The sequence below is a fragment of the Bipolaris maydis genome (genome assembly GCF_028858645.1).
Source record: "Bipolaris maydis strain C4 unplaced genomic scaffold PSV08scaffold_9, whole genome shotgun sequence".
In the NCBI taxonomy this organism is placed as follows: domain Eukaryota; kingdom Fungi; phylum Ascomycota; class Dothideomycetes; order Pleosporales; family Pleosporaceae; genus Bipolaris; species Bipolaris maydis.
The window spans coordinates 584266-609208 of record NW_027093865.1 but is presented as its reverse complement, the minus strand read 5'-3'; the positions used below and the strand labels follow the sequence as shown (position 1 = coordinate 609208).

Here is a 24943-nt window from a genome sequence, read left to right as displayed (position 1 = left end):
GAGGCTGATATCTGGTCTTTACACAAAACCTCGTCGTCCCACTATTACTCCCAGTATTCATTGTCGACACTGGATTCCGGTGGGAAGGACGACGATAATGCTGCATATTTGCACAATCGTGCGGTAGATTGAAGTACTTCTCTTGTATCTGGCGTTTCACGCGACTTGCTCAGCAACATAGTAGGTATCATTACGTAAGGCTCTTGGCCTTACTTACAAGCCGACAGTATTTGCCGTGTCTCTCCTGATTTAACATTGCGACTCTCTATTTTAGAGTAATGTTGGTTCGGGTCTCTTCGGTTCCTGCCCCGGCTTCATGTCTAGCAGCTCACATTCCAATTCTACTGTTGTAGTTTTCTTGATGCCCTTTTCTGCGTCGAGAGTATACCATTTGTTTGCACCTCCTGTATCTCTACATACTTTCCAGGACATATTTTTGGTGCTTTGTGTATATGAACCAACGAGGACATCTGTTCGCAACTCTATATCGCCGTGGCTTTGCAGATACCCTCGCACACGATGTTGGCGGCTGGCCAGTGAGTTTAGCGTGTATCCACGCGCCCTAAGAGAAGTATTGAAGTAGGGAATGAAACAACCCTGACGTCTGGTTAGTGTAGTCCCTGAAGAACAATATATCTAAAGTCACGCACTAAGATCCATTTGAGCGTAGGTCCGCAAGCAGCGATAACCCCAAGGTTGCCCTCAATGTTCGTCAATGCATTCCGGAGATTGTAAGGGTCTTCGCTGGTGCCCTTGGGCAAGCTGAAAACTGCAATGAACGTCTGCAGGCGCCAGCAGCCAATTGCCGTCACTGCCAGTGGAAGAGATAGGAACATTACTACAGCCAATTTGTTCTTCAGTGGCATCTGGAGATCGTGAATGATCCATGCGGGTATCAAAGCAACAAGAAAGTCTGTTGCGATGGTCGTGCCGATGGTACCGAAGATGTATGGGGCTCTAGGAGGGCAATAGCCGGGGATAGATGTTTCCCATGCCTTTTGAATTGGCCAGCATTTGAAGGTGCCTCCAAATACGGCAAGTATTATGAAAAGAGTGTTTACTGATATCAATGTCCAGAGACTTACTACTATCCAGCGGTTGCAGGAACGTAGTTTCAAGAGTGTGATTAAGAATGAGATTTTTACCAGTCCGAGAATAGGATTGTAAAGGATGTTGTTAATGTAGCGCCACTGGGTCATTTTCATCAGTCTAAAAGGCTGTTTTCAAGGTACTAGTTTCCTTTCAGAGACTCACGAAAAGCAGGTCGTTTTGTTTGACGGCTCCTATTGGGATATCTTCTGCATGATAACCAGAATATGATACCATGATGTCTGGTACAGAGGTTACTAACGGTCTCCTCAAACGAAGTTTCTTAACGCACATTTACACATGGTACATGTGAGTGCACATAGTATTGTTTCTGCAATGATCAGAAGCCAATCTTCTACATTGCTTGCTGATTAACAAATTTTCGATTTAGGAGATAGGCACAGGAGTCTTACCGATAGCGAATCTGTTCTCCTTAATCTTTCTCCATACTCTGACAATCACGACAGAAAGGGAAAGCAAAAAAGGCAAGACAGTAAGTACGAGGTTCGCGGGCTGAAGGCCAGTCCCCGTCATAGTGCAGATAGTGGGTGTGAAAGAGGATCGCCTATTTGAGACACGCAATATGAACATGTGGCGACGATAGAAGTCAAAGTACTTATGAGGCATGTAAAAGTCACGACTTCGAAGTCGACCTTCTTTGATCAGAGGTTTGAGTCGTGGTTCGGGGATGATCACACAACGTCGCGATTCTCCAAGCGGATATCCCTTTGATTCTGCCACAAATATAATTACGCTCTTTTTGATGCTCATTAAGCTGGGGCATGTGGCGACATAGCGTTTTGTGGGCCACAACGGGTTTGACATATGTCTTCACAGCCTGTTGTCAAATCAGGTTACCGCCAGTTCAAATCTCATCCATTCTTGATGTCGTGATTGTTAGACAGAACCTGCCATCCTACCGAATAATTCTCAGTTCACAATGGTGCCTGTCAACACTGAGTATGAGGATTCATGATTGGTACGTGAATGAGCATCCTATTAAGAAGGTGGCTTCTGAGCTAGGACGGCACTGTGCAAGTGAGCACGGGGTTGATGCTAACGAGGGCGCCGCACATCCCTTGCATAGTACCTCCTCCAATCGTATCCGCCGTCTAGAGTTACACAGCGTGATGGAAGCGGATAACTGGTCTTCTCGCATGTCTGTTTATGCCAAGAATTTGGCTGGCCGGACCTCTCGAAGCGTGCCGTGCCAGGCTCCGCCAGCCCCACACACCTTGCTTACCTCGGGAAGCAAAATACCTACACTTACATATGTACATACAGCTCAGAATCGTCAACTACGATTGGTATCATGATAAGAACACAGAGGTATTGAACCTTGATGAAGTTGTCTGGATCCGACCAGGATTACTCCGGCTCTCTCATCGTTTGGTACTAGTACGTACGATTGAGAACCAGGAAACATGTGTTCAGAACCGCGCCACACTACTGCAGCTTCTCATGCCATACGCCTTTCGACATACAGTATGCCAAGCTGTTGATCTTTGGGCGGATAATTTCGCGTCGTGAGGCTACATCGGGAAGCCAGGTAAAAATTCAGCGCCTGCATGAATGCATGCACATTGCTCCTCAGACGTGCTGTTCTTACAGCGATGACTACCTTGATTGGATTAGCAACTACCACCAGTGGTGGCAAATGAGTCCCATTTCGAAGGAATTGAAAGCTCAACTCCCTGTTTGCATGCTATGCCGCAAGCTATGCTATCTTTCGTCCTGTCATTGTTTTGTTCCTACGGGCCTTGCGCAAGGCTGCATCTTTCGCTTCGCCGTTTTGCCCTCGTTCGGCAATACTAACATACTAGTAGTGCACTGAAGGGGTTTTCAGAGTCTAGAGTATCGGTGCATGATTCAAAAATCTACCTGCAATGCGAGCACCTTGAGAAAATGGTAGCCGACCGGTTAAAAGAGACAGATAAATAGTGAAGCGCCCTTTGTTCTGTCACCCATCTCAACCACAATCACATCGTATTCAGATCTCGATCACTTCGCCATGGTACCATCACGCAGGGTAGCCACGTGCATCATCTTGGCCCTCTCGCCAGCGGTTATTCTGGCTCAATCCTCCCCCTCCCTTGATATCGAACCAGCAGCCACCTCAGTTCCTGTTACTGCACCAGCAGGCGCGGCGCTGCAAGAGGCTGAGACTCTTCAGCTTACTGATGCAGTGATCGACCGGCTTGCATCTGACGAAGCTACTGCTGAATATGCCGAGTACTTCGCATTCGACAACAGCAGTGCTGCCAACCCTGCACACGTGCGACGGGCTGCCTCTACAGCTTGCAGGACTTTTCCTGGAGACCCAACATGGCCTAAGAAAGCCGTCTGGGATGTCTTCAATGCTCTTCTCGGTGGAGCATTGATTCCAACCAAGCCAGTTGCAGCATCATGCTACGATTCTACATGGGGAAAGAAAGACCCCGCACGGTGTGCAGATGTTTCCACAAACTGGACCAACGCATACTTTCATACAGACGACCCAACTTCCAGTAAGGCCCAAATCATCCAAACTAGATTTTCAATCTCTCACTGACCTGGTTCGCGATTTGTAGACATGTGGCCTATCTACCAAGGCAGAACTTGCATGCCAAAGAACGATACCACCGGTAAATCATGTACCCTGGGCGGCTTTCCAGAATACTCAGTGAAGGTAACAAACGTGGCACAAATTCAGCTTGCTGTCAACTTTGCTAGAGCCGCCAATCTTCGCCTGATTATTAAAAACACGGGGCATTGCTTTTTGGGAAAGTCGACTGGTGCCGGTGCTCTCAGTTTGTGGATGCACAACATGAACAAGATTGACTTCATTCAAGATTACGAAGGGCCTGGCTATGCAGGACCCGCCTTGAAGCTCTCTGCTGGTGTTCTTGTCAGGCATGTGTACGAGGCTGCGGAAAAGCATGGCGTGACGGTTCTGGGGGCTGTATCCTGGGTATGTGATTACAACGACGATCCTAGAATAGCATGCTGACTATTTTCAGAGTGTCGGTTACGCTGGCGGTATGATCACAGGAGGAGGACAAAACCCGTTAGCCGGCATCTACGGCATGGCAGCTGATCACGTCGTGGCTTTCCAAGTCGTTACTGCCGATGGACGCTTTATTACGGTGTCAGAAGAATCAAACCCAGATCTTTTCTGGGCACTGAGAGGTGGCGGTGGTGGTACATTCGCCATTGTAACGTCAGTCATCATTCGAGCACACCCCAAATTGAACGTGGTCGGTTCGAGCTTCTACCTTGACGCTACCAATAACAGTCTTGAAGCATTCTGGGACGGCATCGAGAAATACTACGAATTCTTCCTGGACTGGGCCGAGGCAGGCCTCTATTCCTTTTTCATAATGGGCAACACTCCGGCTCCATTCCTCAGCGCACGATACATCTTCGCCCCGAACCACACTTTGGAATCATACAGCCAAGTCGTCAAGCCGTTCTTCGACTACCTAGACGCCAAGAACATCACCCTCACCCAGCCCCACGTCGCCAAAGCACATAGCTCATTCTACTCAGCCTACCAAGCCGCATGGGGAGTAAACCCCTTCCCCATCGGACGAGACGACTCCATGGCAGGCAGCCGAATCATCCCCAAGCGCAACTTCCAAGAGAAATTCAACCAGACATTCGCACTCATCAAGGAGCACGTTTCTGCCGGCAAGCATCTCCTGGGGTACCACAAGGCACCGAAAAAGTACGCAAACACCAACAACGCAGTGCATCCGGCGTGGCGCGAGTGCGGCATGTTTATGGTTACATCGACCAACAAGTCTCTGGACCATTCTACGCCGGAGGCTCTCGCCATCGCCAGCAAGGATCTTCAGAAGAATATCTTGCAGCCTTGGCGCGATATCTCGCCTGTTTCCGAGGGCGGCGGTACGTACCTGAATGAAGCGCATGTGGATGAGAAGGACTGGCAGGAATCGTTCTATGGTGGCTACTACCCCAGACTCAGCGAGATTAAGCGAAAGTGGGATCCTAACGATGTTTTCTATGCTACTACTGCTGTGGGTAGTGAGAGGTGGAAGGTCGAGGATGGCGAGCAGGGTGTGCAGACTCAGAATGGGAGACTATGTAGGGTTTGATGTTACGTAGTGGCGGTTTGCCATGGAGAATTTAGCGGCCCTTTGGCTGTTCGGGGTCTATTTCGAGTCTCGATACTGAGCCAATCGTTACATCCATGCATCTCCTTTTCGGTTTAATGTTAAGGGACAAACTCCCCTCCCAGACTGCGGCTGCTGGTGACTGCATAACCACCAAGCATCATCGTCATCAAACTCTCAGCAAACCGAGATGAGCTACAGTCCGAAAAAAAAATCGGACATGACTTTCACAGTATGCACCAACGCCGTGCATACCAACCACCTACCTGAACAAGTCCTTGAAATCACGCCCATCTTCCTTAACCCCGTCATCCCCTCGCCACCAACAACCCCCTATCATACAACCCGGTAACAATACTAACATTCCTCTTCGCATCCCTCGCAAAAGTCGAACTACTACAAAACTCGCTCCCATCATTCTTATACAACGTCTTGACGCCCTCGGCCTCACTCCACTCGGCGGCCCAACTCGACGTCGTACAGTCACACGCCTTCCTCGCCTCCTCTCCACCCTGGGCATCGCACCTCGCTCTCGCCTTACTCACAACCATGAGCCCGAGGGCAAAGGGGTGCCCGGCCATGAGCAACTTGCCGGCAGAATCCACGGCAATGTTGTCTACCATAAAGGGGACGCGGATCTGCTTGAGCAGCGTCAAGCCCACATTCTCTCGATCAAACGAGTAGAGATAGACGGCAGCTTTGGCCGTCGACGCCACAGCCACCGTAGTCGAGTTGAGCATAGTAATGCCATTCGCAAACGCCACATGCGCGAGCTTCTTGCTGCGCGCGGGCTCGTGCGTGTCGACGTAGACGACACTGCCGCCAGGGAGACTGGAAAAAGTCTCGATTTTGGAGAGCAGAGGGGATGTCAGTGCGCCGATGTAGTGGTCGTTTGTCATGAGCAGCTTGCCGGCCCCGAGGCTGTGGATCGAGTTTGGGGTGTGCAGCAGGGGGTGCGTGAGCGTCTTGATGTATTGTGCAGAGGCATTCTGAGGTGAGATTTGGAAGACGTCGAGGGTGTTGCCTGAGTGCCGCGAGTGGTTGATTACGTAGAGGGTCGAGGTTTGGGCGTCGAGTTCGATGCCTAAGGGCTGGAAGTCGGTGGGGTTGGGGTAGTCGACGAGGGTGAGGGGTTTGAGGGCGGCGGAATCGGGAAGGTTGGGCGTCGAGTAGTCGTATAGCCAGATGTGTGCGTCGTCTTGGTCGTTTGTCCTTGGGCGAGGCGGCGCAAATGTGCCCTAAGGTTACTTTCAGATCAGCTGGCTATTTTGAATCGGCCACTCGAATGGTCTGGCCAGCCCTTCCCCTTGAGAGATTGCCTGCCGGGGTTATCCTTACCATGACGGTATTCCATTGGTCTCTTCCTGGGTTGCAGCTCACCAAAGCAACACCCATACCTTCCTCGATCAAGACATCTTCGCAATTTCGCATCCGCTGGGCAAACTTTACTTGGTGCTCTTTGAACAGATTAAGGTTCTCGAATTTCCCCGGCCGGTTCGCCAGCATGCCTGAGAACGTTACACCGCGGTCGTAGAGATACGGTCCTATCACGGCAAGCGCAACGAGGTACTGCGTGATCCGTTAGTAGCTGTGTCCATCTGTCGGCAACAGGAAGCCGTACGAGTGATTTGGTCGCCATAGCTAAAGTCGTAATACTCCAAGCCGTGTTGAAATTGCAGTGATGGCTGGACTGATTGTGGTGCACAAGAGCCGAAGTTGATTAATATTATTTTGTGCTGACGCGCCTAGGTAATAATGTTCTGTAGACCCAAGAGGAAACATGTGCTGGTTCACGTCATCGCATGCACCGTCAGCAATTAGAAAGTCCGTCGAACACATGCATGCTTCAACTTTTCTCCGCCGCAACACAAGGCCTGAATTGGTATAAGGTTCGGCGCAGAAATTGCTCCGTACTCCCCCTTCTAGACGCCCAGATCCGGTCGATCCCGCATCGAGCGAGTCCATATTGAAATGGCGCGCGTCTACGTGTATTCCCAAGTTGGGATTAGCGCTTGATTACTACACGCATCGCCCCAAGATCTGAACTCACTCTTTTTTTGGAAACAACTTATGACGATCTGCGTTGCGACAATTGATGCCGTGATTACAATGAACGATTGGTTCTGCAAAGTAATCCATAATGTTGCAATGCTGGGCAGTTAAGACAGGGTTATTGTTATCACACTGTTGGGAAAGGTGCCTTGATTGTTGACCCACATTGATCTTACCTTTTTGCAGTAAGCGTTCTGTTTGCGAATGCCTTTACTATCACGATCACTGATTACCTTGCTGATATTCATTCGCGTGGTTCGTAGATCCTGTAATGCTGCAGACATTACACCTACGGTGTAATCTCCCAGCAACAGCCGAGGAAATGATTCCGCACCCCCGCAATACTTGGCTTCCGCGCTATGTGAAGAGAGGCATTTTAAATACTCATCAACTGCAAACTAAACATGACGTCATAATCGGGGTACTAATATATGACATGTTGAGATCTGGCATCAGGGTGGTGACATGTAACAGAAGATTAGAATTTGGGATCATTGCGCTGCTCGAAGGAACTGCTTCATGTTTATTACAAATATCCCGCCTACCAGGTTGAACAACATGCAGACGAAGTTTGCTTTTGCTTTTTTTTTGTAACCGGGCAATATCGGGGATACCTGCAGTATATGACAAAAGAAATTCAACGACTACCAACGGATGATTGACGGAAAACATTTTCCCGACCTTGTTGACAGTGATTACAAGTACTGGTGTTAGATTGTGTACATCATCAAAGTGATGCAAGAATGCTATATTGTAAATAAAAAAAAGAGATCTGACTCTATGAAAGATCGAAGGTGGTGGTTACGTTGTGAAATACTCTGTCTAGAGCTCTGTGATAGTCACTCGATCAATAGTCAAAACGAGACCTAACAAAGCAAGTTGGTTTATCTAGGAATGGTAGCCCAAAGGACGGAATAGGGGAATCGCACTAACATATCTTGTATACACAGATTGACTAATGAGAGACGAGCGCCGCAAAGCCAGCAGAGCTGACCCTCCGGAATCCGGGTGTAGTGGCACTAGTAACGAACCGGGAAATAGCGCGCATTGCCAACCCCTCACCGGAGCCCCCAATCCCGGTAACATTAAAGAGGCGGAGACTGATGCGTTCGTAATCGAGTTGTTGACCTCAAATTGCAACCTTCTTGTAGCGAGGGTTCCCTTTCCGAACTATTCTACCAAGCCACGTACCTTGACAAGACATGGGTAATGAACACCGAGTCGCCATTGTTACAGGGGGTAACAGTGGCATGGGGATGGGAATAGCCAGGGGGCTTGTAGAGAAGGGATGGAAGGTAGCCATTGCGGATATTCAAGAGAACAGTGAGCTTGCTGAAGAACTAGGCGGTGCTGCCAGTTTCCACAAGTGCAATGTGGCCGATTATGATAGGTGTGCCACATTTCCAGGTTGACTGACACGAGTGCTGACTGAAGAAGTCAGGCCCAGATGTTCCAAAAGGTGTGGAATCGCTATGGGAGAATAGATGCGTTGTGCGCTAATGCTGGCATCGTTGACAAAAGGCATGTTCTGCTGGAGACATGCTTCAATCAATGCTGAACCGGTGTAGCTCAATCTTCATCTTCGAGCACCGCGGATCCGACAAGTAAGACCTCATTATGATACCTGCTCTTTTCCATTAACTGTGAAAGAATCCCGCCGAAACCAGATCTGCTCTGTACCGATGTAGACTACAAAGGCGTCGTGTACGGTACACAGCTAGCGATTCACTTCTTCCGCAAGAACAAAGTAGCTGGTGGCAAAATCATTACTACGGCCAGTGTTGCGGGGATAATTCCTCACGAAACTTTTCCAGAGTATGATGGAGCCAAAGCGGCTGTTGTCAACTTTGTACGGGCGACGGCACGCATACTGAAAGCCGTGGGTTTTCACGAGCAGACCAGGGTCATGGAGTTTGAACTGACAAACGGCAGAAAGAAAACATCCAGATCAATGCAGTATGCCCTGGTGAGTATAACCCAAACATGCTCTCGTCCGAGCAAAGGAATTGAAAGTGGCAGGCATTGTGCAAACGGCCATTTTACCGCAGGGATTGATTGAAGCCGTGTCGGCAGAATAGTGGGTATATGTCCTGTGTCAGAATGATTGATTGACGGGTCGCAGTTTAACACCTGTATCCACTGTTGTGAGTGGGTTTGAGAAGTTCCTCGAGGACGACACCTTGTATGGCAAGGTATTGGAGTGTTCAGCAGATAAGCACTTTTTCCTCGAACCGCCCACGCTTGCCAATGGTCACGTGTCTAGAAAAGGCGTCACTGTGTGGGAGCCAGGATTCAAAATGTAAGTTCTGTGTTGAAATCCATTGCCTGGCTGACATACGATCCAGGTATCATGGGGAGGCTTCTGGATTGTCTGATGCAATTGCTTGAAAGAGGGGGGTGCAAATAGGCTTTGATGAGCATACGCGTTCCAGTACGAGACGACCAAGACGCTGCACGAATCTTTACACAGATGACGAAGATAAGGCTGGAATGCAGCAAGTGAGGGGCATAGTGAGATTCCAGATGGTCGGTCGATTTATGATGACAGTGCAGGTACGTAGCAAGGTGCCTTGTTGAATGTTAATTACTTTTCAACGTGATTCGGGTCGACCGGGAATGACTATGTCAATTTTGTTATTGTGGAGAGCCGAAGGGTGAGCACTATGAGTTCAACAAGGATGGTAGCCTGAGTGCCCTTGACGGATTCGATAGAGAAGGAAGCGATGACAGCTTGGATACAGGAAAACCTTGCCGGATCAGGGAACTGAAGGTGGGTGGAAAAGTCTGCAGCGGGTGCATGCTGATAGAAACAAAGGATGACAGGCAGACTAGGTGCCCGACGCAGCCTTAGCAGCCAGGCCAAGACGAGGTGGAATTACGGGTAAGCGTGCTGGCCACTAGGGCTCCTGTGGCTGTCTACATGACGAGTTGGAGAGGGTACTGGTGGGCTAATCTGGTAGCTCAGCTTGATTTTGCAGAGTGGTGGTGGACAGCTGAAGCGAGTATACGGTTTGGGCTTGGGAGGTAGTGGTAGAGATAGGTCGAGCGGACATGACGGCATGGAGCAGAAAGGGGCGCGTGTGCGGAGTGGCTTATTGGCTTGGCGATATGGTGTACATCGAGTGTTGGATGACAGGACAGGACAATGGCGAGATGTCTGCTTGGACGGCCGATGGCGAGGCTAGCGCTAAGGCGTGCTATCAATAACAGCGATGATAATAAGTCGACGTGCTAAGGACTCCATGTACGTAGGATCGAGGACAGAGTTCGGGCATCTCTTTCCAGCAGCTTCTGCGATATTGTATGGGCCGGGGTGAGGGGCTAAGACTCTGACTGCAATCGCCCTCGTCCCTAGGGGCCGGCAGTCGTTGGGGAGTCGCCTTATGCGCAAGTGGTGGACCAAATACTAAGTTCTATTGCCATGCAAGGGTCGAGTGGCTTGGCGGGCCGTATTGGGTCTCGGCCACGCAAGAATGAGGGCGTCCCGTTTTTCTGGCCAGAACACCGTCCGGGCTGGTTACTGGATATTGCAATGCACTGACCGATGGATCCCCGGCCTATCATACCCGGCTGCCAGCAGTCAAATCCAAAGGTCCCGTATGGCAACGGGACAGATGCGTGGCGCAAGTTAGCAGGTCCGCCATGGGGGGGGGGGGGGCGTGGCGTGCAATCATTCCCACGCCCCATGGCAATCATCATAAGGGCTGGCTGCTCCCGTGCCTGGCCGTCTTCTGGATGCTGCAAGACTGTTTTACTAAACGGAGGTTTGGACGACGATCGACACCCACGAACAAGCCGCACCAGCTGCTTGTCAATCTTTGCTTTTTCTCCCCATCGCCGTTGACAACCCCTGGCGACCCGCTAAAAAAGCGTACGACACTTGGGCTGCAGGTACCCGGAGCGAAACATCGAAACCAAAGGACATTACATATTCACGCAGGCTCCCGGCCGCGTGCGTGTGTGAGTTGCCTGCCAGGCTACATTGAAACGGAGAGACGGCCATGGGCTGCATGAAGTTGGTGCAATTCCCTGGATATTAAATATCGGATCGGCCGCCCATCTATTAAAATGGATTCCCAATCTGCTCGTACTCCCGAATCACTAGCGATCCCGTCGCACCATCCCCCCCTGCAAACCCTCGACAAGCAACACGAGAACCGCTGGCGCTGTGTGCCCATATATCAGCGCCTGGCACCAAGGCTCGGCTGCCGTCTCCGCGCGCTGCTCTTGCTGCTCGTTGCATTTCTATCCTGCAGTTCCCTGGCTGCTCCCGCACTCGCGACCAGAGCCCATGGTCATCGATCAGTGCTGTTTGTGGAAGACGACCTTGGATCGGCGCTGCACCCTCATCCCATCCACCACCCCAAGGCGCCGCGATTGATGCCTCCTCTACAGGGCCACCACGATGCCATCCGCTCATCCCCGCCATCCAAACGAGCCCTCGGCACCGATCCCAATGCTTCCAATGGCGATTTCTCCGTCCCCGCCGCTTTTGACTCTGCCCTGTCCAACAACTTTACCAATGCCTGTGCACAGTTTCTGAACAACATGCGCCAAAACGAGGATTTCGTAAACTGCCATCCTTTCTCGTTGCTACTACAGGTAATTGAGTCTGTGCCCCTGCATTTGAGCGAGAGTCTGACCGTTTGTAGACATCGAGCGGTTTCTTCGATGCCTCCAAATCTACCCTTCGCATTACTCAGACCCTCGACGCGACTTGCGGGGCCAACGCGTCCCAATGCAAGCCCCTCATGGACAAGTATGCCACGGAAATCCTCATGGCCGACGCATGCAAAGCAGACTATGATAACGACAATCCCATAGTGATACAGGCTTACAATGGCCTGGTTGCTTACATGCCATCATACCAGGCGAGTTGCCTGCACGGCAAAGACGGCAACTACTGCTTTGCAAGCGCCGTGACCAACACGACGTCTCCTGGCGACGCGTACCCATACTACCTGCCCGTTGGACAAGAGCTCCCAGCTGGATCACGGCCAACATGCAATTCATGTCTAAAGTCAGCAATGGGTGTATTCGCATCTTACAGCAACAATGCCTCGCAGCCCCTTGCGAAAACGTATGCCTCAGCCGCACACCAAATCTCAATAGGGTGTGGCACTAATTTCCTCGATGTTACGGCTGCTCCCGTCAAAAGCGCCGCACCTACAACAAGCGTATCACTAACGCCTACGATCACACTCGTCTTAATGTTTTTCCTCTACTTTTTCCAGTAATGGACCGATACCCCCATACATCTTTTTCTTGTACATGTACTGTTTTATTTTTTATATTTATTTTTACAACATGGTCGGCTATTTGAGAGCCATCAGTCATTAGCGATGGCGCATGGGAGCTTTTACATTTTACACGGCCAGACGGCTACCGAATTGGATGAGGGGTCGTCGTATGTAAGTAGTGTTTGGACGCAGAGCACTGGGCTTAGTATGCAGTAGAAAAGGGGCGGGAGATCTATACTTAGGTATGTTCGTATACGGACGACCTAGCATAACGGCTCTTCCTAATTGGAACAGCGGCTTTATGGTGACACGACGGAGCAATGGAAACCCATTGATACTATACTTGAAATCAGCCCTATAATGTTTGGTGAACTCATGTCCATGCGGTCCGTTTCTCGATGCATTGGACTCGGCCTGCTCGTCCAGAGTATGAAGGGCTGGCGTACTAAGCTAGCAGGGCGTGCGCGCAGCCACTCAATCTATCCGCTGTGGTCGAGCACATGCAAAGCACGCTCGGTCCGTACGTAGCTTGTAATAAGACACATGATGATGGTCGTCGTTGTCGTCTTCGTTGTGGCCAAAGCATGCGATTCTAGACGGTGTCTAGGGGCCCGAGAGCCACGGGTACGTCATGCATGCCTGCGCAGTGGTGGAGGAGCAGAGCCAGTGTCAGGCACAGTTCCCCAATCGACCCGGAGGCTGGTCTTTGGGAGTGCCTGAAACGCGCCGTGTGCACGTCACGTGCAAAGCCAGCCCGGAGGTGTCAGGATCTGGCAGGAGGAAGGCCCCTTAGGCTGTTACGTAGACGTTGCCAATGCGCCGCATCGTCCCGCCGGTCCTGTATCGCCCTCCGTGCTGACGGGTCGACGACAATGCGCCTGCTGCATCCATGTCGACCGTTGTGAACGAGGCGCATCGAGTGCGCCCAGCAGCAAGGCTCGCAAATTGCCGTTTCCTCGCTGCTGCAATGCTCAGCCCGCCCGCGCTGATCGACCTGCTTCCCAGTATCGATACCGCCCCGCGTCCCGGTGGGCCCCGCGACCATCCTGTCATCTCAAACGCTTCTATGCGGACATGGATGATCCGCCCGCTTCCACATCCTCACCTGTGACAGGCCACTCTTTGCCTGGTCATCATGTCAACTGCTTCATGTATTCGGTCTTCTGACCACTCAGCACGCACACACCCCCCCTGTCCTTTTCTACGCCTGAGACGCCCATCTTCGACGCCAGAGTTTACTATGCGCGTCCCCATCTCCTCTCACCTTCCTTCATTTTACTACCACTCATTATCGAAAAGGCATAATTAATCGGGCTGGGACCGGTTTGCTCGTCTCCATTGTTGCATAGTCGTTCTCTTCATTCGTTGCCCCCCACGCTCTCTACCAGCTTGTGTTCGCTCTCCGCAAACCCGTCTATCCAGACACTTCCATTCATTCGACCTTGTTCACAAACGTCTCTCACACACGCTCATTACAACAATCATGTCCGACATCACAACCCAACACACCCTAGCCATCACTCCGTCGTCTCGTCAAGACATTGTCAGTGCACTGCTCAGCGACTATGGTAATTCCTTTGAGCCGGACGGCAGGTCCCCGTCAGTCTACTCGCCTGCGTCAGTGACCAAGGAGCTCCCTCCCCCTCCCCCACGATCAGACAGCATCGCGCGCAAACCTGTACCCGCTTCAGAGCGAATGGACGCCAAATTCCAACTTCGAGGTGAGTGAATTCTTTGGAATTTGACACGATTGAACCAACATGGTGGTGGATCTTGAGACTGCCAGCCTCGCTGGTCTGAACCATAGCTTGGGTCCACACTGACCACGCCCTGGTTTCACGTCGTCACATACCTCATCATGGCTTTGTTACTTTCTTTTCTACACCTCAACTACACCAATCACGCCAACAATGACTGCTGTTCCATCATAATAGACTAATGTTCACCAGACGACCAAGACGCACCTTTGTCGCCATCTAGCTCAGTCGGAGGCTCACCACAACCAAGGAAGCGCATCGTGTCACGTAGCCTGTCTCGCGGTTCCAGGCCGCCTTCGCTGAAGCTGACCATCAGCAACGGGTCAACAGCAACAGTCCCTTCGCCATCGGCCTTTCCATTGCCGTCTCAATCCATTCCTTCAGCAGTCTCTGCAGTAGAAGATCTTCCCCCACCACCTCCACCCAAATCAGATCGGAGGGAGGAAATGGGAGGTAGGGTTTCAAAGCAGGCCAGAGAGCGAAATGATTCGCTCTTGTCGCAGGGCAAGTCGAGTGACGCCTCGTCGCCAGTTGTGAAGCGCAAAGCTGTTCCCGAGACTGTCAGGACTTTCAAGAGCCTGGCAGAACTAGGAAATGGTCCACGAGGAAGAAAGGCCGTGCCAACAGCTCCCGCATATGTACCCAAGAGGGAAAATGTCGAGAGCAACGTAAGCGCGAGCGAAATGGACAATTCTCAACCGAAAAAGAATCTGCCCAACATGCAAGCTCAGCTCCCACCAACACCCGACGAAGAAAAGGAGGATACGACATCTTTGGCGCAACCAAAGAAGGTCTTTGGTCTGCCCTCGAATCCACGTGTCAACTCTCTAGGATCGCCTGTCAGCGTGCAGGGGAAGAGCAGTACAGGCTTGAGTGTATTGAAGGTATATATCTACCTCCCTTTTCCACCACCAGTACTCGTCAGATAAGATGCTTCTGCATCATGACAAAACTCTCAGGGTACTGGAGCCCTATTCCATGAGAACGAGTTTTAGTTACTAACTCAGTTTACACAGGCACAAAGGCCGGCTCCCTCACCCCCCACAGTCAACATACACGCTACTACCCCAGAGCCGACACCTTCTCCAACACTAAAACCCATTCTCGCAGAACCAGACGCTGGAATCTCACCCGTCTCGCCCTTGCCTCCCCCAACCAACCCAAGGACTTCATCCGTTTACGAGCAGTCTCCTGTTGTCACTGAGCCCGTCGCTGAGCCCCAGCAGCAACCTCCGGTATCAGTGCAACAAGAGATCAAGCCAGAGTTCACAAACCCTGCGCCTCCATATGCACCAACACCACCAATCAACGCCAAGCCACCTGCTCGCATCACCTCACTCGAGTTCCCACCACAATCTGATTCTCGTCCCTTGAGCGCGCCCTCGCGCCCCACGTCCATCAGCGTCGGCATCCCGGATCTATCTTCATCTCCCGGACCCTCCATCCCTCCATCCCCCATCGCCAAGGACAGTGAACCAAAGATCATGACTGAGCCGAAAGAAGTCATGGAACCCGCAACACCTCCTCCCTTTGTTCCCCTAACCGAGCAATCCATCCCCGTGCCCTTCTCGCTCGTCCCACAAGTCACAAACAAGCACCTCCACTGCTATACAGGCCACGCGCAGAACATCTGGTCCAACAACGTCTTCCAGCCCATGGCCTGCATGGTGTGTCGCGAGAACGGCAAGGAGCGCAAGTGGTGCTGCACGTGGTGCCAGCTGCGCATCTGCAAGGCCTGCAGCGACGACCTCATGCGTCTCCCCACGCGCAACCTCGCGCTCTTGATGGATTCCAAATCGAAAGCCCACAACCCGGTTGAGAACGACATGGGCAAGCAGGACTTGAACAACGGCGGTGCTGTTGTTGCCGTGTATGATGCCGAGAAGATGCCATGAGCAAAGAAGGGTTGGGGAATTTGTTAGACTGGGTTTTTTTTTCTACTAATCTCCAACATGCACACACACACACATTTGTTCAACCCCAACATTGAAATTATGAAGTTTTTTTTCGATTCTTCTTCTGGCGGTGTTGAAAACCGTTTATATGCACATATGCATAAAGTCTCTTGCGGGCATTAGATAAACCTTTTCTTTTCTTTTTCCCTTTTCCTACGCTTTTGATACCACAAAGTCTGATGTCCCTGTACCGATTTCTTTTTCCCTCTAGTATGGAATCAGTTATTTTTCTTCTCCTCTTATCCGTAGAAATATGAAGATTACAGATTGAAAGAAATAACCCTCCCAATATATCTTATTCTTGTCTTTTCATCTGCGCTAAAATCTCAACAACACTCGGAAGTATCCGTTCTGCATTGTCGCTCAACCGCACAGCATGCCTCCCGGCATTGACATTGTTCATATCCCCGAAGAACGTTTCTTCACCGCGTACTCCACCCATATTCAAGACGCCAATGGGCAAACGCATTTCCTTTGCCTTCTTCACAAGCCGCCACGCAGAATACGTGGCGAGACTACTGCCAATGACCAGGACCCTGGCCGCAGCCTCGACCGCCTGCTCAGCCGCCACCTTGGTAGCCGCGGGAATCGACTCTCCAAACATGATAACAGCAGGCTTGAGCACCCCGCCCTGACTGCGCGGATCCCACGCCCCATCCGCATCAACCCTCACAGTAACCTCTGTCCCATCCGCGCGCCTCGGCGGTTTCTCCAGACACGTAGGACACGCAGGGTAGCGAAACGTAGTGTAGGGCGCATCGGGAATATCGACATCGCCATCTGGATTCGTCTTCAAGCCTCTCTTGCGACGCTCGACCGGATTCTCGGTATCCAGCGCGCCCGTCTGCAGCATCTCTGCGAGAAACGCGGCCCACGAGGGGTTTAAGCGGGAGAGTTGGGACTGGAATGTACGCCGTGAGTACTCGTTTCGGCAGCTGAGGCAGACGAGGTTGCGGAGGTAGCCGTGGAGTTCGATGGTGGCGAGGTGCGGGTGTGTGGTTGGGTGGAAGGAATCGACATCTACTCATAAAAAAACAACTCTTGTCAGCTACTTGTTCTTTTGTGAATCTTCCTCTTCCTTGCTGCCCTTTTTTTTTCAATGGAAGATGGGAGGCCAAGCGAGGGGGATAAAGGAGAAGAGAGAGAGAGAGGCGTACTCTGTGTAATCACCCGCCCAACAACACCCAATCTCCCCAACTCCCCACACGCCACATGCGCCGCATTCGCCCTCGCGCGCTCAAGATGCGTCCACCCCATAAAACTCCTTGCCCAGTACCGTTTCCTTGCCTCGTGGCTGTCGCAGAATTCATTGTAGTAAATGGGGCGGTACGTCTTGTTTAGCGTATACGTCCCGTTTGCGCCGCGGTAGTCTGCGAGGCCCGATGCCACGGATATGCCTGCGCCGGTGAGAAGCAGCGTCTTTGCTGGTCTGGCATCATCATGACGGGGTACGAATGCAGGGTGCCGCGACGAAGAAGAAGAGGAGGAAGGCATGGGAGATGGTAGGCATGGCGATAGAAAATCCACGAGAGCGGCAATGGCGCCGCTGCTTGTTGTGGCGCTTGTGGGAATGATACGAGGTGCGGGTAAGGGATCTGTATATGGGATGCGGAGGAGAGGGGCGCGGGGCATTGCGTTTTGATTGAAGTAAACGAGAGAGATGAAGGGAAGAACAGGAAAAAATGGTGGAGTCTCTCTCTCTTCTTTTCTTCTTCTGGCTACTGCTATCGGTCAATCATCTTGTCGTTGTGCGGGTTGTCCATGGGGGGACCGGGGACGGCAATGCTCCAAAAACAAGGTGGTTATGTCATGATGCTTGTTTAGCGCCAAATCGGCCTTGTCGGGTGCGCGTGTGCGCCACGCGCCAATCGCGTGGCCGTGCTTGTTGCTGTCGCGTGCAGAGTGCAGGCGGGAAAGGGTGTGTCGTTGCCGCATGCACGGAATTGAATGTTTATTTTTAGTGAGGCTCTGCGAGAGGGTATGCATGAAATCGCTAGGCTGTCTTTTTCTTGAGTGTGCTTATGTTTGGAAGTTTGTGGGGTCAAAGGATTACTATGGCGGAGGCTGTGTATGCGGCCGGGGCTGTGCGCTTGTGTAACGAAGATGATACAGGGTCGACTCGACGATAGTGGGGTCTGGGAACGGTGTGTTCGCAGCTGGAAGGCAGCTAGTAGTGTAGTTTCTTTTGTACAACTACAAGTTGGTAACATCGTCAGTAAACCAGACAACTTTTTATACAACAAGTAGTTAGACGACAAAGGAAACTCAATCACATGCTAGAAGATGCGCCTGGAAGCATCAAAATGACATGAAAAGAAAGAAATAACATTGAAGAGAAGCATAAGAAATAATGAAAAAAAAAATACACGAGTCCATCTCCGCATACCAAAGAAAAGTCATCCTAGTATCCGCGAACATGTATCGCAAAAAAAAAAGGTTAAAAAATATGAAAGAAATAACCCGTGTTACTATCGATCCTGATGCAAGAGAATGTCCTGTTATCCGACCCTATTACGGTCCTCCGCTGTTCCACAAGAACAGATAGAGTGTATAGAACGACTGCTATACTAGCAAGTCTAAGTCACCTATGTAGGTGTATATCTTGAAGAGAAGCTACCAGATGGTAGTGATGGGTATCGGTGCGTTTCTGAAGGGTATTGGTACAGAAAAGAGAAGGTTACCGGGTGAAAAAGGTAGCCATGAGAATCGTAACGATCGTGAGAATGAGATGTTGAAGGAAAAGTAAGTAGGAAAAATAAGGCCAAAGCCCATTAGTCACGATGCCAGCCGTCTATTGCGGGTGCGATAGCTGATGCGACGAGTATGCCATTGACTGACTGTGCATCGGTTGTTGCATTGGCTGTGACATTGACTGTGGCATTGGCTGCTGGAGTGGCTGCTGCATAGGTTGCGGGATTTGCTGAATCGATTGCGGCATAGGTTGCTGGATTGACTGTGGCATAGGTTGTTGCATCGACTGCTGCATAGGCTGATGCACAGACTGTTGCATATGGTGCGAATGCTGTTGCATCGGGTGCAGCATAGACTGGATGCTCGGAACCCGCTGATGCTGTGGTTGTGGGTAGCCAGAGTACGGAGAGTAATGAGGCTCGGAGATTGCGGACATGTGCGACATGCCACCATGTTGATCCTCTTGTTCTTCTTCGAGGTCAGAAATGCCTATTCCACTGTCTTCATAGTCGTGGTAGGTACCATTCTCGAGCTTCTTGTGGGCCGACCTAGCAGCCTGCGTAAGATTCTTAAGTCCCTTTTCCATGCACTGTGGTCAAATCAGTATCGCACTACAACGGTCTGGCTTTCACAAGCAAACTCACCTTTGTCTCGACCAATTGCCACTTTTCTCCGACACGGGCTGCGAGCAAACTCCACATTTCTTGCCGCACGTCCATGTAGGCTTGTGCCAGAATCTCGAGCTTGACGCCGTCCCATTGCTCCGCATTCTGCCTCTCCATCAATCGCTCGTGGCGTTTACGGCAGGCGTTTGGAGTTTTGGAAGGAAAGTGCTTTGGTCCGATCTGGTTCCAGTTGAGGCCTTGGGCTCTCGCGCGGATAAGTGTTTCGTCATCCTTAGTGGACCAAGAGGAGCTCCGAGTTCCGCCTGCAGCCGATGAAGTCGACACGGAATGGCGATGCGACGGACCCTTGTCAATCTTAGGCATTGTCGACCAATAGAGTGAGGAGACAAGCAAGAGAAGAATGTGATGACAGGAATAGAGATATTGAATGACGGGCTACAAGGAAGTAGAAGACAGCGATGAGAGTAATGGAAGCGACCGGGTAGCGGATTATGATTAGAGCAGACCAAGTCGGTGGAGAATGAGAGTGACAGAGTAAGAAGGAAAGATGGGAGATGGCCTGACGAGTGATAATGAAAGAACTTGTAGTCGTACCTGTTGCAGTTGGGCTGTCTGAAGAAGCATCAAGGGGCATGGCGAGCATCTTTATACAACAAGCCACATACAGAGCCTCCATCCACAACAAAGGCCATCAGGCCGGCCGGAGAATTGTTTTGAAACCAGGACATGTTTCTGTAATCGCCGGATCGATCTGCCATGTACCGAGAATGGTATGTGTGACTAGGCGAAGAGGAGGCTGTTCACTGGGTCACGACTCCAAGCGCCATGAAAGAGGGCCAGGGCTGGCCAAAACTGGGCCTGTGAGTGGTCGGCGCACAGAAACGTGAGCGGTTCGTCCCCTCGAGCAAGGGAGGGTGGCCTGCAACGGAAGCGCCTGTTTGAGGATACCCACTGTGCAGCCAGATGCGGCTGTGTCTAAGAATAATTCGAGTACCGAATGGAGGGGTAGCGGTAGAGGAAGGGGGACGCGATTTAGGGGCGGCTAATCTGGCGCTGATTCGACCAGGCTTCAAGGCCCAAATAAAGACCTTGGCAAGCGACAAACGAGCAAGGGGTGCGTCTGCTGGTCAGACATTCGCATGTAGGGCGCTGTAGTCATCAATACTTTGTAGGGCTGAGCTCGGGGACCTGCAGAGGGGTGCATGTTGCAGGTGGCCTGTCGCAGAAAACAACAAAGTGCAACCAAGGCCCGCAGCCTGATGCAGAAAGGGAATGTCCACAGAGAGTCGCCCGAGGTCGAGTGCGCGCGCGAGAGAGACCAGGCGGCGAGAATAGTAGCAGTCCAACACACACGGGCCGAGCAAGAAGCCTGGCGACCCACCGAGAGCGCCCATCCGCGAGGCGCTCACAGTGACAATAGGCGCGGCCGCCGGATGGGCGAGTGTTGGTGTTTCATAAACAACTGCAACCAAGATGGCCGCGGGAACAACCGAGTGCCGGGCAAGCGCCCGCGAACTGCTGCCGGCCCGTTTCTGTGCCTCTGCAGGATTAGCTGGTGGATACTGGCCGGCTTGTCTGGCCTGGCCGTGTAGCCTTTGGGCAAATCCATCGTCTGATGTCGAATGCGCCATGACGGCTGCCGCGCACACAGTTGCCAGCGCGCAGGCGGCGCCCACGCCTCTCTCTATTCTAAGTATGCGCAGACGCAAAGCATAGCCGAGCAGCACATGGCAGCACTGCTGCACAATCGCCGTGTGCCAGACTCGACATTCCTAGGGTAGTGTAGATTCGACCGTCGTACCAAACGGACTGTTCGTCTGGTGGTCTTGTCCATCCCCCCGCATAGCCACGTTCCGCCGTCCCGCCCCGTTCCCTCAGCCCCCCCGCCTCGGCATCCGAACTCAGAGAATCGATAAACGGCATGCACCCAGCCCCTCTCCTTCACCACCATCGCATTCTTGTCCAAATCCCATGGTATTGCGAAACGGCTGTTTCGTACGCAATCTGCGAGCAGGCCATGTGTGCGGCCTAGTCTTACTCCTGCCTTACGTACGCTTGGATTCTGCACGCCTTCATTCGCCCATGGCTCTGGACTTCTCGATGCATCATCTGCTACTTTGGTGCAATACCCGTCATACCATCCATACAATTCGCCGTACTCTTGCAATCTCGGGCATTGCCCTCGTCTAACACCATCCGAGGGAATACAGTCATCCAACAATGGCGCAGCAGTTTCAGCACGCCTTCCCCGACTCCCTCAACTGCCTTTCCAATCACTACACCAGATAAACGTTCCACAACGCCATTGCGTCCCTACTTCCTTGTGTCCCGAAGGCCCAATCGGCCTAGGGCATATCCAAAATTGCCGTCCACAGTTGACTCCTGGTTTCTTGGTCGTGCGAGTGATGCAATGTTCGCCATGTTCACATCGGGGCGCTGCTTTCTTAGAGAAAAGCTTTGTCCAGCCTTCCCTTGAGGTTTCTTGAGAAGCGCGGGGATCAGAGTCAAAGGACTTGTTGGCTGTCGACGACGGAGAAGATGGATGAGCCATGTCCGTAGCATTCTGACTTGCAGTATCGGTGGCTTCGAATGATGACATTGATGGCACTGCGTCGTTGGGCTCAACAGAATCTGCAGGCTTGCTATGTGTCTGGAAGAAACCTTTAAGTGATTGTTGCCCTTTATTCCCTTTGGTAGGCACAGCTAGGGCCCCGGGTTTGCCCCGCTTGATTGGCTTTCCAGGAGACGCAGAGGCTGATGCACGTCGTTTTTCGGCAGACTTGAGAGGACTCTGCGAATTTGTGAGCTTGTTTTCAGTATTTGCAAGCATATCTGCTTTAGAAGCCTCAATGGCCAAAGCTAGATCTCTATCCATCTGCTCTTCGACTGTGCTTGCAGTACTTGCGACCTCAGCTTTTGCTGTGACGTCCGGCCGAGCTACCGCAGGCGTAGGTTTTGGATTAGGTTTCGGGGGAGCTGGCTTTTTACTGAACATGTCCCGAATATTCCTCCTCTTAGTAAATTCTGAAAGAAGTTTCCCGCTAAGAGCCGGGATGTCCTTGGCTGGATCATAATCGCGTTGCCGTACACCGTCTTTGAACATGCCTGCTGGGTTCATCAAGTCTAGAATATGCACCTCCTCTTCTACACTATCTGATCCTGACGTTCGTAGTACCGGCACTTTATCTTTCAAAACTGCGTATACAGGGCAATGGTCTGAGCCCATTAGTCCTTCCTGGATATTCGCATCCTGGAACCAATCTTTGATGGTGATGCTGCACAGAATAAAATCGATCCGTGATCCAAAGTTACTTGGCCTAGCATTGATCTTCTGCTCCCAGTGCGTAAACATGCCTTCGCGATCAGGATGAAACTCGCGACACAAATCATACAGCACCGGCTCTTCCCGTCCCTCGTCTCGCTGGCCTGGCACCTTGCCGTTAAGCAATAGCTGATTGAAAATGCGGCGATTTGGCGTGTTCAGATACTCGTCATGTGTCATGCCCTCCGTCCGTATGTGTTCTTCCGCCCTCGCCGTATCGATCAAGTCTCTGGAAACATTCAGGTCTCCCGTAAGAATAACCTTCTTTCCCATTTTTGTCAAGTTTCTTATCCGTGTTTCGAGGGCTATAAGAAAGCCAATGCGGAATCCGTCCCGCAGACCATTACTGTTTGCTGGGCTGTAGACACCAAAGAGGACGAAAGCCGGAAACTCGAGGACCAGGCAGCGCCCTTCCAAGTCTAAGCTCTCGGCGTCAAGATCAGGAGGGAGAGTCGCAATTTGTGTTGGAGTAAGGTAGCCGCCGATACTGGCAGATTCCGGGAGTTCGCGGTAGGGCGTTGTCGAGTTAGGAGGGCAAAGAGCGCCCAGGACGCCTTCTTCGGCGCGGATAGGAGCGCATACGGCTTGCCGTGTGAAGATTCCGACGCCAGAGTATCCTGGAGTACATCAGTACAGGATGACAGGACTAGCGTATACAAGCCAAGATGGCGTACCCTTCTTATGCTTGGGCAAACTGAAGTAACAATCCCAGCCTTGTACAAGGACCATATCATCTGTCAGGTCCTTGCGCTGAATCTTCAGCTCCTGCATAATCACAATGTCGGTCTCCAATATATCGAACATGGCATTGAACGTGCGATTCGTACTCCATGGCTTGTACCCAAACGGGTTGCGAATGCCGTTGACATTCCATGTGGTGATGCGAACCATGGTGGTGTATGTGGAAGGGGATTATGGAGGACGATGATGAATATGCACAAAGCCAGTCCTCTTCATCGTCCTGCTCCCTCGTCGATGCCTCAGCAAAGGAAGCTGTTTCGCGTAAGGAGGCAAGTCGCGCCAACGCGACCAGTGCACGACGTCACATTACCCGTCGGGGTCGGCAAACTCCGCATCAGCCCATCCGAGTTGCGCGCGCCAAGCCCTGTTTCGTCAATTCGGAGCTGGCTCCTCTGTCACAACCTCACTGCCCACGCCTACGCCCACACCAATTGCGACCACCCCCCATCTCCACTCCACCCCAAACCGGCCACGCCGAATCCCTCACCATGTTCGCCGCCCGCTCTGTCGCCCGCGCCGCCCCGCGCCAGGCCCTTGCCCGCGCTCCTGCCCGCGCCGGCCGCCGCAACTACAGCTCCGAGAGCCCCAAGCAATTTGCCGGTGCCGAGGACAATGAGTTCAACCGTGAGCGTGCTCACATTCAGCAGCACGCTGGCGAGTCTGGCGAGTTCTGGCGCAAGCTTTCGCTCTAGTAAGTTGCCCGGCTGCTTTTCTGGGGAAAGAGGGGGGAATGACGATGAGGATGAGGAAGGGACAACAAGACGATTGTGGAGTTGAGGACAAGCAAATTGGATAGTGGAGGGGACCAAATTGGGGTCTGGTGTGAAATATGGCAGTCTCAAAAGAGACGAAAAAGATACAATGCTGTTTCCCCCTCGAAATGGTCGCTAACCATCATCACAGCGTCGCCGTCCCCTGCATCATCGTCGCCAGCGTCAACGCAAAGGTGAGGTGGGATGCCCACTGGGAGCACGTAGCCCACGAGGAGCACGAGCACCCCCGCTCTGAGAGGCCCGAGTACCCTTACCAGAACATTCGCACCAAGAACTTCTGGTGGGGAGACGGTGACAAGGTACATTCCAGATATACACATGCATATATGCCCAACCCTGTTATCTAACTCCACAACAGACTGCCTTCTGGAACGACAAGGTCAACTATCACAAGAAGGACGAGTAAGCGCTTTGCACGTCAGCGCTTCTATACAAGTGATATCACATATACCATTCCCGAGCCCAAAACACCTCATCTAGAAAGTAAACTGCCAGGGCTGAATGCGTGTAGATAGTACGACGAGAGCAAACATGCTGAGAGAGAGACAGTAGACCAACAAATGCATTTTTTCCCTTTTGTAT

At 51.8% G+C, this 24943-nt stretch overlaps 9 protein-coding genes across 9 annotated transcripts; 5 read left to right on the top strand and 4 right to left on the bottom strand.

Annotated features, from left to right (window-relative positions):
- Positions 1 to 3067: 3067 nt before the first annotated feature.
- On the top strand, positions 3068 to 5349 carry PSV08DRAFT_392320 (uncharacterized protein). Its single transcript, XM_014228260.2, has 3 exons — positions 3068 to 3596; positions 3660 to 4039; positions 4089 to 5349. Exons 1-3 carry the CDS (start codon positions 3101 to 3103, stop codon positions 5184 to 5186), a joined length of 1974 nt encoding a protein of 657 aa, XP_014083735.1. The 5' UTR covers positions 3068 to 3100; the 3' UTR covers positions 5187 to 5349.
- On the bottom strand, positions 5035 to 6843 carry PSV08DRAFT_363211 (uncharacterized protein; the record flags this gene model as incomplete). The annotated part of the gene is made up of 3 exons (XM_014228259.2): positions 5035 to 6442; positions 6543 to 6773; positions 6826 to 6843. The coding sequence occupies 3 exons, from the start codon at positions 6841 to 6843 to the stop codon at positions 5513 to 5515; spliced, it is 1179 nt and encodes a 392-aa protein (XP_014083734.1). The 3' UTR covers positions 5035 to 5512.
- Positions 6844 to 8340: 1497 nt separating this feature from the next.
- Positions 8341 to 9856, top strand: PSV08DRAFT_410486 (uncharacterized protein). Its single transcript, XM_014228258.2, has 8 exons — positions 8341 to 8646; positions 8694 to 8777; positions 8825 to 8860; positions 8907 to 9135; positions 9189 to 9222; positions 9276 to 9333; positions 9379 to 9555; positions 9602 to 9856. The coding sequence occupies exons 1-8, from the start codon at positions 8459 to 8461 to the stop codon at positions 9642 to 9644; spliced, it is 849 nt and encodes a 282-aa protein (XP_014083733.1). The 5' UTR covers positions 8341 to 8458; the 3' UTR covers positions 9645 to 9856.
- Positions 9857 to 11309: 1453 nt separating this feature from the next.
- Positions 11310 to 12727, top strand: PSV08DRAFT_392316 (uncharacterized protein). Its single transcript, XM_014228256.2, has 2 exons — positions 11310 to 11858; positions 11909 to 12727. The coding sequence occupies exons 1-2, from the start codon at positions 11325 to 11327 to the stop codon at positions 12491 to 12493; spliced, it is 1119 nt and encodes a 372-aa protein (XP_014083731.2). The 5' UTR covers positions 11310 to 11324; the 3' UTR covers positions 12494 to 12727.
- Positions 12728 to 13979: 1252 nt separating this feature from the next.
- Positions 13980 to 16148, top strand: PSV08DRAFT_363208 (uncharacterized protein; the record flags this gene model as incomplete). The annotated part of the gene is made up of 3 exons (XM_014228255.2): positions 13980 to 14217; positions 14446 to 15137; positions 15270 to 16148. The coding sequence occupies 3 exons, from the start codon at positions 13980 to 13982 to the stop codon at positions 16146 to 16148; spliced, it is 1809 nt and encodes a 602-aa protein (XP_014083730.2).
- Positions 16149 to 16242: 94 nt separating this feature from the next.
- Positions 16243 to 17840, bottom strand: PSV08DRAFT_410485 (DHS-like NAD/FAD-binding domain-containing protein; the record flags this gene model as incomplete). Its single annotated transcript, XM_066093857.1, has 2 exons — positions 16243 to 17228; positions 17366 to 17840. 2 exons carry the CDS (start codon positions 17838 to 17840, stop codon positions 16504 to 16506), a joined length of 1200 nt encoding a protein of 399 aa, XP_065948896.1. The 3' UTR covers positions 16243 to 16503.
- Positions 17841 to 18877: 1037 nt separating this feature from the next.
- PSV08DRAFT_402768 (uncharacterized protein) lies at positions 18878 to 19888 on the bottom strand (the record flags this gene model as incomplete). Its single annotated transcript, XM_014228253.1, has 2 exons — positions 18878 to 19488; positions 19544 to 19888. 2 exons carry the CDS (start codon positions 19886 to 19888, stop codon positions 19000 to 19002), a joined length of 834 nt encoding a protein of 277 aa, XP_014083728.1. The 3' UTR covers positions 18878 to 18999.
- Positions 19889 to 21782: 1894 nt separating this feature from the next.
- Positions 21783 to 23738, bottom strand: PSV08DRAFT_225360 (Endonuclease/exonuclease/phosphatase; the record flags this gene model as incomplete). Its single annotated transcript, XM_014228252.1, has 2 exons — positions 21783 to 23464; positions 23522 to 23738. The coding sequence occupies 2 exons, from the start codon at positions 23736 to 23738 to the stop codon at positions 21783 to 21785; spliced, it is 1899 nt and encodes a 632-aa protein (XP_014083727.1).
- A 338-nt stretch (positions 23739 to 24076) lies between these two features.
- Positions 24077 to 24942, top strand: PSV08DRAFT_402767 (cytochrome c oxidase, subunit VIa; the record flags this gene model as incomplete). The annotated part of the gene is made up of 3 exons (XM_014228251.1): positions 24077 to 24279; positions 24492 to 24660; positions 24720 to 24942. 3 exons carry the CDS (start codon positions 24077 to 24079, stop codon positions 24765 to 24767), a joined length of 420 nt encoding a protein of 139 aa, XP_014083726.1. The 3' UTR covers positions 24768 to 24942.
- Position 24943: the final 1 nt, after the last annotated feature.